Genomic DNA, 16,132 nt, shown 5'->3' with positions numbered 1-16,132 from the left:
TTTTGGTATAGGTCATGATCCATTTGCCTTCATAATATCAAAAGAAGCCTTCTATCTGATACTAAATAACATACTTTTTGGATTTTTTGGGCTCTGGGGTCCTTGAGACTCTCCGGATGGGCCTAGTGCTTGGAGAAAGAGACTGTCTTCGCTGGGGTGAAGGTGAAGTTCCTCTGCGTAGCAGAGGGGGGCTTGCAGAGGTATGGGAGGGCCTGGGCTGCGGGGAAGGCGAATGCTGCTTGTTCTGTACTGGGGCGTCACGGCTGGGAGGAGACCCTTTCCTGTGCTTGGAAGATACCGATGGAGAACGTCTCTTTGCAGGAGGAGAGCCTCTTTGCTTTGGGGGAGGAGAGCGTGAGACTCTGAGAGGGAGTCTGAGGGGAGGTGAGACTCTGAGAGATTGCAGAGAGGGAGATGCTCTTCTCTTGGGAGGAGAAGATGTCCTCCTCTTTGGAGCTGGTGAAGGAGAGTATCTTCGCTGTATTGGAGTAGAGTATCGCCTCGGTGTTGGAGAGTGCCGGTGAGGGGGTGGCGATGGAGACCTAAGAAATAACAAGGAAGAGGACAGTTTAGGAGATGCAGTAAGATATTCTCAGAAATAGGTGGAGTAAAAAAAATGAATGGCAATCAAGTATCACTACAGAAAGAGATCAATAAGTTTATACGTTATAATAAAGCATTGCATGAGTTTTCTAAAGTATTTCTAAAGCAAACGACACCAAATTGGGAGGGATAGCCAATACTCCACAGAGGACAGGAGCAGAATTCAAAGCGGTCTTGACAGATTAGAGAGATGGGCCAAAACTAACAAAATGAAGTTCAACAGTGACAAATGCAAGATACTCCACTTTGGCAGGAAAAATGAAATGCAAAGATACAGAATGGGGGACAATGCCTGCTTCGAGAGCAGTACATGTGAAAAAGATCTTGGAGTCCTCGTGGACAACAAGTTAAACATAAGCCAACAATGTGATGTGGCGGCAAAAAAAGCCAATGGGATTTTGGCCTGCATCAATAGAAGCATAGTGTCTAGATCTAAGGAAGTAATGCTACCCCTCTATTCTGCTTTGGTTAGACCACACCTGGAATATTGTGTCCAATTCTGGGCACCACAATTGAAGCGAGATATTGACAAGCTGGAATGTGTCCAGAGGGCGACTAAAATGATCAAGGGTCTGGAGAACAAGCCCTATGAGGAGCGGCTTAAGGAGCTGGGTATGTTTAGCCTGAAGAAGAGATGGCTGAGAGGAGATATGACAGCCATGTATAAAGATGCGAGAGGAAGCCACAGGGAGGAGGGAGCAAGCTTGTTTTCTGCAACCCTGGAGACTAGGATGCGAAACAATGGCTTCAAACTACAAGAAAGGAGATTCCATCTGAACATGAGGAAGAACTTCCTGACTGTGAGAGCCGTTCAGCAGTGGAACTCTCTGCCCTGGAGTGTGGTGGAGGCTCCTTCTTTGGAAGCTTTTAAACAGAGGCTGGATGGCCATCTGTGGGGGTGATTTGAATGCAATATTCCTGCTTCTTGGCAAGGGGTTGGACTGGATGGACCATGAGGCCTCTTCCAACTCTTTTATTCTATGATTCTATGATTCTATTTTTGTTCTCTAGAGTATTTTACACACTGATGTCTCATTATCTTTATCTTCTGGTTGTATTTAGTTTTGTTTTCCTATTTCAAAATTACTGATAGGACATATTATTACCATATTTCATGTCATATAAACATTTAAAGGAAATATGTATTTTATCCAGACAGAAACAGCCTCACCTTCGCCGTGGAGGTGAAGGTGACCTACGCCGCATTGGAGGAGGAGCAGGAGAAGGAGTACGTCGTCTTCTGGCAAGAAGTGGTGAAGGACTTCGCCCCCTCCGACTGTAGGAAGAACACAAGCAAAAATATGCCTTTAAAATAGGCCTTGCAGCTAAATATGAATAGAAAGTTCTGCAGAATTTCTGTAGACCAATATTTCTCAAACTCTGCTCCTCTGGATGTTTTTGACTTCAGCTCCCACAATTCCAAACAGCTGGGAAGATAGCTGGGAAGCCTGGGAGCTGGTCCAAAACATCTGGAGGAGCAGAGTTTGAGAAACACTCCTGTAGACAAAGCACTGAGTTGCTGTTTCTACAAACACGTTTCTACAAACAAGTATAATGGGATCATATTATGGCATTACAGTGCTTTTCATGGCATCCAATAAATCTGAAAGACATGTTTGGCTTCTGATTGTATGAAACATGCCTTGATGAATGGAAAAGCTTTGTGTGTGCCTACATTCACAAATGATTAACACAGGTATGCATGAATAGACAGTCTTGTAAATATTACGGTATTTAAAACATTTGGGAATAAAGCATTGGAATTTTAAGAAGCATACAAGCAACTGTTCTTGGAACCTTGAGGTCCTCTTTCATCCAAATGCAAATTATTCAATTACCACCCATTTAGCAAGTACCATATATACTGAAGTATAAGCCTAATCTTTCAGACCTTTTTTAGCCTGAAAAGCCCCCCTTGCTTATATTCAAGTGAGGGTTTCACACCTCTTCGCACAGCAACCCAGTTGGGTCACTGTGCCAAGAGGGTAGGAGAGGTTGGTGTGCCTTCTCCTCATAGTTTCCCACTTTCCCAGCCTCCTTTCCCACCTCAGTCTTTCCCACTTCTTCACTTGCTCCCTACCCACTCCAATCTTTCCACCTTCCCAGTTCCCCTTTTACAACCCGGTGATGCTCACTTTGCAATCTCCCTTTCCCCATCCCAATCTTTTCCATTTACCCCTCTTTCCCACCCCAATTTCCCCAGCTTTTCCCACCCACCCCCACTGTAGGCCGTGGTCTTTCCCAATTGTCCAGCCCCCTTTCACACTTCAGTCATTCCCCCTTCCCCAGCTGCCTCCTTCCCACCCCAATCTGTCCTACTTTTCCAGCTACCCCTTTTCCACCTCATTTTCCCACTTTTTCAACCACTCCTTCCCATTCCAACCTTTTCACGTTTCCAGTCCTTCTTTCCCATCCCCTTCCCCACGCCTGTCTTTCCCACTTTACTTATTCATATACACACATCATTTCCCTCAAAATGTATAGTTAAACTATGGTGACTATTGGAAAGATACGTAAGCGAATTTACATTGAAGGAGGTTAAAATAATTTAATCAAAGTTGGACAGGCTTATCTTAAATTACAGTTTTATGTAAATATTCAAAAACATTTAACCTACTGATACCTCAATTAATGTAATTTTATTGGTTTCTGTTTTTATTTTGAAATTTACCAATAGCTGCTGCATTTCCCACCCTCATGTCATTAAGCTGTCCCAGTTTTTATGGCAAAATTAGGTGCCTCTGTTTATATTCGTGTCGGTTAATATTCAAGAATATATGGTAATTAGTCAGTTGTCCAAGGCACTGATGCTGACCAACCTACAAATGTTGTGTGCCATTACAACACCAATCTAATACAGTCCTAGCAGCACAGCAGTAGCAGTCCTTCTTCACTGTCACAGATTAGATGTGAAACAGCCCCAACAGAAGCAGTCAGAAACAAAAATCTGTCTAATGGAACACAAATATATTATCTTTAGCCAAATTGCAATCTCTAACAATCTCAATAGGCCCATAATTTAATGTCAAATGGGCTTATTCTTTTCATCAAATATCACTCATTTGCAGCAACCTGTGCAATGTCAGGATTTTTCTGTTCCCTCTGTATACATATTTGTGTCTCCTAAAAAACCCTCCCAACTAGGCTCCTTTGAATATTCTCTGTAAAACTAAATAAAGTCGTATTACGACAGCTTTGTACAAGATGTTTGATTCTAATGTTTACAGACACCAATCATACAAATACAAATACAGTGAACCTATTTTACAGACCTTAAAAATCCCTGAATCAGGAAGCCAAATTTAAGATCAAGATACATTTCAGAGGTTGTGAATAATAGAATAATACATTAGAATAATACATTCAAATCATTTCTTTATAACAGTTGTTTCCAAACTTTTTTTTTTTTTACTAGGGACCACTTGACCAAAGACCACTGTGCAACATTAGTACCAAAAGAGTTACGAATCAGTTTTTGGTCAACTTTGGATTTGATCTGGTTATTTGGGATGCTGATTCAGAAAATTGCATTAGATAGACCACATTGGCTTTCTGATACATAACATGTGCCTTCAAATAGTCACCATCTGCTCACGCACAGAAAACCATATTTAATAAGCCTCGGTACTATAAGAGGGTTTTTGCGAGACCAGTTGCTCTCGTTGCAACGGTGTAGTAACAGTGAGGCTGCAAACCATATTTTAGTTCTTGCAAACCACTTGTGGTCCACGGTTGGAAACCACTGCTTTATAACAATCTGATAGAAAAACAAATACATACATTATGGTTTTCTGTTTATTAACTTATTCTTTATCATATTATATTTACTGTTTTTTAGAGCAAAAACCATTCTCTTCAATTCTTTATGACACCCTTATTGTTTTTTGTGTGTGACAAAAACCAAAGAGGAGAAACACAAAGGAGGGAATGCCAACAATAAGCAAATTTCTTCTACAATTGTTTTAAAACGTATTCCTAATTAGCAGAAGAGCTAACTGACCTTTTAACAACTGGCGATTGCCACCTCTTTCCCATCTGCATCCTGACAGCAATAAAGGGGGGGGGGGGATGACAGGTTAAACATCCCACTGATTTAATTGCAAGGATGAAGCAGTAAGTGGGAAGACAGCAAGTTGCTGCTCTAGGCGATTGAACAATCTCTCTTCTGCTGACCCCAAATAATCTCCTAATGATTGGAATCACCAGAAGCCATTTGAATGAATGATACAGAAGATCAGAAATACAATTACTACAGAAGTGACACGGATGCAAGGAATCAGATCTGACTTTACACAGTTTTAAAGCAAAACTAGTTATAGCTGTCATAATAAGGCAGCCAAGAAGATCAACCATCACTTGTAAATACCATTATGTGAGTGCTAAACAAGGGACCTTACCGAGGGGAAGACTCCTTCAGCCATTTTCGAAGAGATGGGGATGGGTTGTGAGAATGTGAATGCCGCCTGCATCTACCCACTTCACCATTCTTTACATTTGACTTTTTGGGCCGTTCCTCTTCAGAAGAAGATGAAGAACCAGAATCTATTTAAAAAATAAAAATTGTGATATTAAAATACTATGTGATAGTAACATTTAATTCAATGAAATTACTTGCGATGTTAAGCTTTCAGCACTCCTTTATAAAATAGTTTTGTTTGGGTTTTTTTTTTGGTCATGCCAGGAGCGACTTGAGAAACTGCAAGTCGCTTCTGGTGTGAGAGAATTGGCCATCTGCAAGGACGTTGCCCAGAGGACGCCCGGATGATTTGATGTTTTTATCATCCTTGTGGGAGGCTTCTCTCATGCCCCTGTATGATGAGCTGGAGGTGATAGAGTGCTCATCCGCCTCTCCCTGGATTCAAACCTGCGACCTGTCGGTCTTCAGTCCTACCGGCACAGGAGTATAACCCACTGCGCCACCGGGGGCTCAGTATAAAATAGTCAGTTGTGCCCTAAATTCAGCTTCAAGGAGTTTTCTGTAGTTAAATTCTGTCAATGAATGAACCTCCAAAACAAAAATGCATCAAGCTTTCAAAGTAACAAATTAAATAATTATGTAATTGTGATTAATTAACAGCATAACAAATCTGTGTTCTAGTTTTAAATATTCCTCATCTGTAGGGAAGCACATGAATTCTCCCCTCTTCATTTTGTAAATTAATACTTATCCACATAGCTCCAAAAAGAACACAGAATTATGTAATCAAGGAGCTGGAAGAGACCTCATGGTCCAGCTTGTCAACATCTCCCCTCAGAATTAGACAGTGTGATTCCAACAACAAACCATCTGTCCCAGTTGTCCCTAAACAATCGGCCACACTCTCCCGCCCAAGAACACTCCCCCTTTTTAGCCCACTCAGTTCCCTTGACGATTCCCTCTCCAGTCTGACATCGGAAACATCCCTACAGGACATCCAAGGGAAGTTGTACCCCAGCCCCACTTCCTCAGAGAGTTGACTATGGCTATAAATCCTAGTCACACAGGGGTGGAGGAGTTCCGGAGGAGGGGGGCACCATCCAGGACGTGTGGGGGAGGATGTTTGCTGGTCACCAACGTCCCAGGGAAAAGCGCAACAGAGTTCTTGCGACCCTGGAGAAGGTAGGAAGTGGTAGGCTCCATGACAGACCCCCTGGCCTTAAAGTGCTGCTGGTTAATGCCAGATCAGTCAATGGAAAGACCGCTGCCATCCGGGACTTGATCTTGGATGAGGGGGGCGGATCAGGCTTGCATTACTGAGACCTGGCTGGATGAGTTGGCTGGGGTAAATCCCACCCAGCTATGCCCACCGGGCTTCGGGGTGCACCAGCAGGCCAGGCTTGGGGGGCGGGGAGGAGGGGTCGCAGTAGTCTTCCGGCAATCCATCGCCATGGTCAGGTGCTCTGTTGCGCAATCATCTGGGTTCGAGTGTGTCCACCTGAGGGTAGGGAACCATGACAGCTTGGGGTTTCTGCTGGTGTACTGCCCACCCCGCGACTCAGCAGTTTCCCTGCCTGAGCTAGCAGATGTGGTCTCCAATTCGGCTTTGGTCTCCCAGCACCTGGTTGTGCTGGGAGATTTTAACATCCATGCTGAGACCTCTTTGACTGGTGCGACTCAGGACTTCATGGCCGCCATGACGACCATGGGGCTCTCACAAATTATATCTGGACCCACCCATCATGCTGGACATACACTCGACCTAGTTTTTGTGGCGGACAGTGGAATGGTCAGAGTGGAAGAACAACACATTCTTCCTTTGTCATGGTTTGACCATTATCTGATCAGTTTTAGACTTTCTGCGACCTCTAACCTCTGCAGGGGTGGAGGACAAATTAAGACGGTCCGCCCTAGGAGACTGATGGATCCGGAGGGATTCCGGAGGAATCTTGGGGTTCTTCCTGCCATGGAGCCTGGCAATTCTGTCGATGCCTTGGTTGATCTCTACAACAGGGAGATGACCAGGGTGATAGATACGATCGCTCCCGAATGCCCCATCGCGTTGCGTTAAAACACACCATCTCCCTGGTTCACCAAGGAGTTGGCTGTGATGAAACGCATGAGAAAAGGGCTAGAGTGCAAATGGAGGAAATCTCGAGACGTGTCTGACCAAGCACGAGCTACAGCCTCTCTTAGGGCGTATACCGCGGCTATACGGGTAGCCAGGGAGTCTTTCACGACTGCGCGCATAGCGTCCGCAGCAAACAGATCATCGGAGCTGTTTCAGGTTGTCGGGGAACTCCTTCACCCACCTGTGGTGGAGGAGACCTTCGATGACCCAGCAGCTCGGTGCTGTGAGTTTGCGCAACATTTTGCAGGCAAAGTTGCTCAGATACGCGTTGAGTTGGACTCCAATTTCATCACAGTGCCAGGAGAGGTGATTGAGGCACCTGCTTGTCCAATTTTGTGGGATTCTTTTAAGCTTGTTCTTCCTAAGACCATGGAGGAGGTCCTTGGTGCTGTGAGGGCGACCACGTCGGCTTTGGACCCTTGCCCGTCTTGACTAATTAAATTGGCCAGGGATGGGTTGATTGATTGGTTTATATTGATCATTAATGCATCATTGGAGCAGGGGGGTTTTCCATCTCGACTAAAACAGGCTGTGGTCCAACCACTCCTTAAAAGTCTCCCTTGACTCCACGGTGCTGAACAATTACAGACCAATCCCCAACCTCCCTTTTCTGGACAAGATGCTGGAGCGGGTGGTTGCCTCCCAGCTCCAGGGTTTTCTGGATGACATCAATTACCTGGACCAGTCACAGTCTGGGTTAGGTATGGCCACAGCACCGAGACAGCTTTGGTCGCCTTTGTGGATGACCTCCGCAGGGAGCTGGACAGGGGGAGTGTGATTCTTGTTAGTTCTTTGGACATCTCAGCGGCTTTCGATACCATCAACCATGGTATCCTTCTTGGACGACTCTCTGGTATGGGTCTCGGGGGCACGGTTTTATCGTTTTATCCTTCCTGGAGAGTCGATCCCAGATGGTGAAGCTGGGAGACGCCTGCTCAGACCCCTGGCCTTTGACCTGTGGGGTCCCGCAAGGCTCTATTCTGTCTCCCATGCTTTTTAACATCTTCATGAAACAGCTGGGAGAGGTCATCTGGAGTTTTGGAGTTAGGTGCCATCTCTATGCAGATGACACAACTCTACTACTCCTTTCCACCAAACTCCAAGGAAGCCCCTTGAGTGCTGGATGATTGCCTGACCTCTGTGGCTGTCTGGATGAGGATGAACAAGCTAAAGATCTATCCCGACAAGACAGAGGTCTTCCTGGTCGATCGTAAACTGGATCGCGGTATAGGGTGGCAACCTGTGTTGGACAGGGCTACACTCCCCCTGAAGTCACAGGTCCGCAGTTTGGGTGTCCTCTTGGATTCATCACTTATGCTTGAGGTTCAGGTGTCGGCGGTGGCCGGGAGGGCTTTTGCACAATTAAGACTCATGTGCCAACTGCAATCGTACCTCGTAAAGGCTGATCTGGCCGGGGTGGTCCATGCCTTGGTCACCTCTAGATTGGACTACTGTAATGCGCTCTATGTGGGGCTGCCCTTGAAAACGGCCCAGAAATTCCAACTGGTCCAACGGGTGGCAGCCAGGTTGTTAACTGGTGCTCCTTACAGAGAGAGATCAACCCTCCTATTCAAGGAGCTCCATTGGCTGCCGTTCATTTTCTGGTCCCAATTCAAGGTGCAGGTGCTTAACTACAAAGCCCTAAATGCTTTGGGACCCGCCTACCTTCGTGACCGCATCACTGTATATGAACCCACACAATCACTCCATTCATCTGGAAAGGCCCTGCTCATGCTCCCTCCTGCGTCGCAAGCGCGTTTGGTGGGGACGAGGGATGGGGCCTTCTCTGTGATAGCCCCCCCAACTGGAACTCTCTCCCCAAGGACATCAGACAAGCCCCAACGTTGGCAGTCTTTAGGACGTGCTTGAAGATCTGGCTGTTTCAATGTGCCTTTCTAGAATAGGAAACTCCCAGCATCATGTCCCAAACGCACTTTATTAGAGATTTAAGATTGCCTGTACATTGCACCTAACCTAAAATCCTTACATTTACCTGTCATGTCCAGCACTTTTAATTTTTATTCATTACATTTGGCCCGGCCCTAGTTTTGACTGTGTCATGATGTTATTGTTTAATGTTTTATTGTTATTGCTTAATGTTTATTGATTTGCTTGAGTTTTATTGTGTACTTGTTATGTTGTTGTTTTATTGGGGGCCTTGACCTTTGTAAGCTGCACCGAGTCCTTCGGGAGATGTTAGCGGGGTACAAATAAAGTTAATAAATAATAATAATAAATAATAATAAACTTTATTTATATACTGCTCTATCTCCCCAAGGAGACTTAGAGCAGTTTCCAGTAACATCATCAATAAATACAAAATAAACAACATAAACATAAAATGAACAAGACAATATAAGCATAAAAATCATAATAGCACATATATATTTAAAATAATCCTGCCTGTTCAAGGCAATTTTAAAAGGCTGGGCCGAGGCTAGTGCAATTTGTAGAGGGCCCAGGAAATTAGGTAGAGTCTATGGCTGTTCATTTCCGGGGCCTAATAGGAGGAAGTAATCAGGGCAATTGGTAGAAGAAAGATATGGCCATATGCAACAATATCTGGGGCTGAGCTAGAACTAGTTGTTCTCAAAGGCTTGTTTAAACCACCAGGTCTTCAGGCTCTTACGAAAGGAGGGAAGGCTGGGACCTGTCTTATTTCTCTAGGAAGGGCGTTCCAGAGGCAAGGGAGCACCACTGAGAAAGCCCTCTCTCTCGTCCCCACCAACAGTGCTTGTGATGGTGGGGGGAGCGAAAGGAGCCCCCCCCCCAGAAGATCTTAATGTTCGCATCAGTTCATAGAGGGAGATGCGATCATGAAGACAGGCAGTGCCCAAACTGTTTAGGGCTTTATAGGTCATAACCTGCACCTTGAATTTGGCTCGGCAGCTTATCAACAGCCGGTGAAGCTGTTTTAAAAGGACCATTGTTTGCTCCCTATAGTTTGCTCCAGTAAGGAGCCTGGCTGCCACCCTTTATACTAGTTGGAACTCCCAGGCTATCTTCAAGGGCAGCCCCACATAGAGCACATTGCAATAGTCCAATCTGGATCTAACCAAGGCCTGGACCACGCTGGCCAAGTTAGAATTCACAAGGTATGATCATAGCTGGCGCACAAGTTTGAGTTATGCAAAAGCCCTCCCAGGCACTGCCGACACCTGAGCATCAAGTGACAGTGTTGAGTCCAGGAGGACCCCCAAGCTATGGGCCTGCGCCCTCAGGGGGAGTGTAACCCCATCGAGAAGGTTGCCACTCAATATCCCGGTCAGCCTCATGACTGACCAGGAGAACCTCTGTCTTGTCTAGATTAAGCTTCAACCTGTTAGCCCTCATCCAGTCCATCACAGCAGTCAGACACCGGTCCAGGGTCTGGGAGGCTTCCTTGGAGTTTGATGGAAATGAGTAGTAGTATTGGGTGTCATCTGCATACAGATGGCACGCAACTCCAAAATTCCAGGTGACATCACCCAGTGGTTTCATGTAGATATTAAAAAGCATGGGGGATAGAATGGAACGTTGCGAGATCCCACAGGTCAAAGGCCACAGTCTGAGAAGGTATCCCCCAGCTTCACCAACTGGAAGCGACCCTCCAGGAAGGAGCGGAGCCACTGCAGAGCAATGCCCCCAAGACCCATTCCGGAGAGCCGCCCCAGAAGGATGCTCCAGGTGTGTTCTGATCAAGGTAGAACAGAGCGGTAGTATGACTTCCCTGGATCTAGACACCAGACTCCTATTTATGCAGGGCAAAATCCCATTGGCCTTTTTTGCTGCCATGTGACATTGTTGGCTCATGTTTAATTTGTTCAAAAAGATTTTGAAATACCAGATGTTTTAAAAAGTTAATAAATCTATCAACATCTGTTGTTCTTGTACATCAGAGACAGACTACCTTTAGTCAGAAATATTAAAAATAAATGGGTATTTTTAATGACAAAAATCTGAGTCAAGTACTGAAAGGGTTAAATGGATGCAATGACTCAGCAAAAACTGCAGCTCTATATAAACAGGTGTGCCTGCAGCTTAGTAGCAGTTAGTGGGAGAAAGGTCTCAGTTTGGGATAACGACTCATAATGTGAGGTAGGCCTTAGCCTGTGAGAGAAGCCTCTGTGTGAAGTAGGCCTTAGTCTATGAGAAGGCTGAGTGTGAGAAGGCCTGATGTAGGAAAGCTTCGGTGATAGAAGTCCCAGTGTGTGTAAAAAGCTACCGTGTGAAGCTCCTGTGTAACTTCTGTGTGAGAGGAGGCTCTGTGAGAGCGAAGCTGTTTATCTGCATATGAAAGACACCCAGCGTGGAAGCAAAGAAGGAAGTATGAAGAACTTTATTTGTGTTGTGCAAACCTTGTTCTTGTAAATAGTGCAACCATATTATTTTGCTACAAAGAAAAGCCTCCTATGGAAGAGATAACATTGGTCTGAGTGTTTTTGTTCTTTTTATCACTTTGGACTACTGACGCTGGGTCATGCTGCTAGTAATAAGTTACTCTGCTATATATTCATGGGGAGGATCTTTTGTTAATAAGCCCACTCGCTTAACACCTGTCTCTTTTTGTTTTTTAAATCATTTGTATTCTAAAACAAAACAAAAACAAAATCATGCTTACATTAATTCACACAAATTACACTTTTGGTACTTTTAGGGAGAAAAAAGACTTAACAAATATAAAATGAACATGGACACACACCTACACAAGAAAACTAACAACAGAAAAATGTATTTGCAAACCTCTCATTCACTGCACGCTGATTTTAATTTCCATTTACTCTATATAGATTAAAAACGCCAGCACACTGATAGAATCTTGCTCCACTGCAATATATTTTAGGACGAAAAGTCCGAAGTTAGTGAATTGCTATTATTAATTACAGAACACTTTATTTTGTAACAATGTGGAGTAAGAGCCAAAATACATAAACCCAAATTAAACAGTTCTAATAAAATAATTCAAAGAGGCACTTTTTTGCTGGTAGCTTCCTCATCTTTATTTCCAAACATCATTATTTCCAAACAGAGATACATAGGATCAAGGTGATAACCTATAAGGTACTGTACCAGAGGAAGACTGCTGGTTCTGTCTTCTATATTGTCGTCTTTGCTGCACAGAATCTGCAGCTGCCATTTTACCACCTTTATCTTCTTCTGAAAAACATACATTTTTTTTAAAAAAAATAAAGGACTATATTTAGAACTTGCCCCAAATTAATAGTAATAAACAGAATACGTTTCATATTTCTCAAACAACATTTTCAGAAATCCATTTTTTCTTGCAGAATCTTGAGATGGCTCTTTGAAAGATTTTTATTTTATTCTTCATTTAAGTATGGGCTTTTCTTATAGCTTTAACTTGTTCTTATACGGTTTTATCTGCTGAAAGTATAAAAAAAAATACTAGGATTATTTCTGTATGAAAGATGAAAAGGTAAGAAACTTACCAGACTCTGACAACTCTACTTTTCTAAGCTTTGGTGCTGGAGAGGGGGACTCCCTTTTTTCAATACTTTTATGTTTGGGAGCTGAAATGAAACGCATAAATAAAACTGTAAGGAATAGTGACTAACATAGAGATATATAAAAATTATGTTTATAATACAAACTGAATATTGTTTAGCTGAAATGTTTGGGAATAGACTATTTCATATTTTGAGTATCTGCAGGTACATAATGAGATATCTTAGAGATGGGACCGAAGTATGAACACAGAATTAATCTATGCTTCATATACATCTCACTTTGAATCGTGTGTTTCAGATTTGCACGCTATTACTGGTGTATGTTGATCTTTGAATCCTGTGTTTTGGTGTATGCTTTTATGGTGGTGTATGCTTATATGGTAACTGGAATACCATATATACTCGAGTATAAGCTAACCCGAATATAAGCTGAGGCACCTCATTTTGCCACAAAAAATGGGAAAACTTTTTGATTCAAGTATACGCCGAAGGTGGGAGATGCAGCAGCTACTGGTAAATTTCAAAATAAAAAATAGATACCAATAAAATTATAGTAATTGAGGCATCAGTAGATTAAATGTTTTTGAAGATTTACATAAAACTGGAATTTAAGATAAGATCATCCAATTCTGAAACTATTATTCCAATCTTCTTTAATGTAAATGTGTTTATCTACCCTTCCAATAATAATAGAGTAAAATAATAAATGTAATAATAATAATAAGAGTAAAATGATAAATGTAATAATAATAACAAGAGTAAAATGATAAATAATTTTGACTCGAGAATAAGCCGAGTTAGGCCTTTTCAACCTTAAAAAAGGGCTGAAAAACTCAGCTTATACTCAAGTATATACGGTATGTATTTCATTGTATGTACTTTAGGTTAACATGTTTTTACTCTGTTACACTAGCATAGCATTGGACTATGCTGTACTCTGTTTCAGGCCATTATTATATACATGGTGTTTAATAATTTGTGCATAAAACGACATTTGTATGCACAAAACTAACAGAAAGCAAAAGTTTCACTATATCAGCCACCAGGTGGACAATTTTGGATTTTGGAATACTTGGGATTCTGGGATTCCAAATAACAGATGCTCAATCTGTACTTTCAGTATACTAAAAATATTTACAATGTTTAGGCAATTTATCCCACCAAGATATTATAAACCTCAATATTCAAATGTATATCAGCATATTCAGAGTAGAAAACCAGAGTCAAATCTCTATTCAACCTAACAACTGTTATTTAGGTCATGGACAAAACTTGATGGACAACTTGAAAGAATTTGAAATTCACTTCAGTTTACCTGAGGTTCTACTGGGAGAAACTGAGCTTCTGGTTTTTCTTACACGACCTGATTGCTGAGGTGTTGGAGATCGGCGTGGTTTTGGAGGGGGACTGAGCTGTGGGGAGGGTCGATGTCTTCGCCTAGGGGGACTTGCAGAAGGAGACAGTCTACGAGTTTTACGAGGGGGACTAGATACGATTCTCTTAGGTGGCTTCTTTGGTGGAGGTCGGGAACATGAGGATGAAGAGGAACTGCTTCCTGACAAAGATGCGGATGATCGTCTCCTCCTACAACAATCACATACAATAAAAACATGACACAATTTATGAGTTTGCACCATTCTATTTTCTCAAATGCACGAAAGAAAGCTTCCAAAGGAAGCTTGGGATAACTTTAATTTTCACATTGTGGAAAAGAAGTGTTTGCCTCATATTTTAAGGCTGCAATCTGCAACTGGAAAAGGTTTCAGGTTCCAAAGCAAGACTGTTTTGGAATTCAATACAACAACTACTACAAAACATTTTCAAAGTTACAATTCAAGTAAACCCTCAACTATTTCTACCAGGACTACAAAATGGGCAAGTGAAATCAATAAATGCAAAAACATTACAATGTGTGATAATTGGGCGAGAATGTTATATACACAATACTAGGAAACCACAAAAATAGCAACAGCAGTAGAATGGATTACAGATCTGGCTGAAATTGATAAACTGGAAAAGGTTTCAAGCTGTTTAGGTCAGGGGTAGGGGTTACTCAGCTTTTCAAATGTTGTATACATGCTCGGTAATCCTATTTGATATACCGCATCTCCTTGTATAGACTAGCTTCAACACTGCGGTCAGCAGAGGAAGCCCTGCTCTCGGCTTGACCCCATTATAAGCTGAGGGAGGCTTTATCAGCCCATAAAAAGGTCTGAATAACTTGACTTATATACGGTACTTCAGATAATTTGTAAAGGATTAGGAGTTCCATCAAGACTTAGACTGCAACCTATAAATGTTTAAGTAGCTAGTACATGGAAAATAAAATGTGAAAATAGCTAATTGGATTACCAGCAACTGATAGTTAAAAAATCAGAAAATTATGAAGAAATTACACACTTTTAGTCTTATTTCCATTTAGATTTCACATTGCAATCTTGAACTCTGTTCATCAAAATTTTAACCATGACCACTTTTGTGATGGCAAACAAGGAAATCATTTCTCACTTTTACCCAATCAAAGCCATTTTTATTAATCAAAGTAACAAAAAAAATAGCACCTTCATAATATTACTTAATTCTTTTAAGTTCAAATACTAGGGATACTAACTGTCAATGAAGGATTCTTACCGTCTCACAGGAGATCTGCTTCTTCTGTGTCTTGGTGGCGGTGGAATACCCCGTGGTGGGGTTCGCCTCCGAGGAGATGGCCGCCGTCTTGGGCTAGGCCACCTTCTTGGTGAGTAAGACCTTTCAATACAATTCAGGAAAAAATAGATAGTAAACAGCTACTTCCTTATTTATAACAACAATTCTTTATTGATTAGTCAATTTTGACCATATCAAAACATGCAAAACATACAAGACATACACATACAGTAAAACCATAAATGAATACAAGGCATCATGGCCTACTGGATTGTCGACCCACTCCTAAATAATTGAGCAACTACAAGATAAAGAGGTTAAAAGATTAAAAATTGATTAATTCCTTAAAATAGGGTTAGGGTGGGGGGCATGGGTAGGTAAAACTAGTGGCGTGTCCATATTAAGTTTTTAAGTTTGAGTTTTGTTGATGGCAGCAAGGTCGCCTCTCTCTGCTTCCATCTTCTCACGGATGGCCAGCACTTTTTGGGTAAAAAGGGTCAATTATAAAATAGAGTTTTTATCTGAACCCCGAAGAAGGATGTGCAATTTCTCCTTATTCTCTGAATAAGTATGGTTCTCCAGCAGAGGCTCTAGGTAGTAAGACCGGATCCTGTTGTAGTAGGGACATTTTAAGAAAAAATGTTCTGAGTCCTCCACTTCTGCATCTACCTCACGGCACCCACAGGTTCTCCTCGTGTAGGGGATATTCTGATGTCGTCCCAACTTGGACTTAATGTCGAGCTGCTCAAATCTAGCCCGGGTAAAACATTTTCTAATACAGAGTGGAAGTATAAAAGAGAGGTAAAGTTCCATGCCCACATTACATTTAAATTTGGCCAGGTATGGAGTGGCTCTAGCTTGTGCTATGTTCATTAGATCATTTTG

The 16,132-nt window shown here is 42.4% G+C and overlaps 1 protein-coding gene across 7 annotated transcripts in view; it reads right to left on the bottom strand.

The window, feature by feature from the left end:
• The window catches only part of LOC137095337 (serine/arginine repetitive matrix protein 1-like), a 107,223-nt gene that overhangs the window by 12,912 nt on the left and 78,179 nt on the right, over window positions 1–16,132 (bottom strand). For 4 of the 7 annotated variants that reach the window (XM_067461862.1, XM_067461867.1, XM_067461868.1 and 1 more), the window contains 8 exons: window positions 15,230–15,349; window positions 13,914–14,182; window positions 12,581–12,661; window positions 12,201–12,287; window positions 5,001–5,145; window positions 4,604–4,645; window positions 1,775–1,879; window positions 75–542 (listed from right to left, as the gene is read on the bottom strand). In XM_067461862.1, coding sequence (XP_067317963.1) covers window positions 75–542; window positions 1,775–1,879; window positions 4,604–4,645; window positions 5,001–5,145; window positions 12,201–12,287; window positions 12,581–12,661; window positions 13,914–14,182; window positions 15,230–15,349 — 1,317 coding nt within the window. The remainder of the gene's footprint in view (window positions 1–74; window positions 543–1,774; window positions 1,880–4,603; window positions 4,646–5,000; window positions 5,146–12,200; window positions 12,288–12,580; window positions 12,662–13,913; window positions 14,183–15,229; window positions 15,350–16,132) is intronic. The other 3 variants (XM_067461863.1, XM_067461864.1, XM_067461866.1) reach the window with 3 other exon arrangements.

This window comes from Anolis sagrei, chromosome Y (assembly GCF_037176765.1).
Source record: "Anolis sagrei isolate rAnoSag1 chromosome Y, rAnoSag1.mat, whole genome shotgun sequence".
NCBI classification, from domain to species: Eukaryota; Metazoa; Chordata; class Lepidosauria; order Squamata; family Dactyloidae; genus Anolis; species Anolis sagrei.
This window is presented reverse-complemented; position numbering and strand designations above follow the sequence as displayed.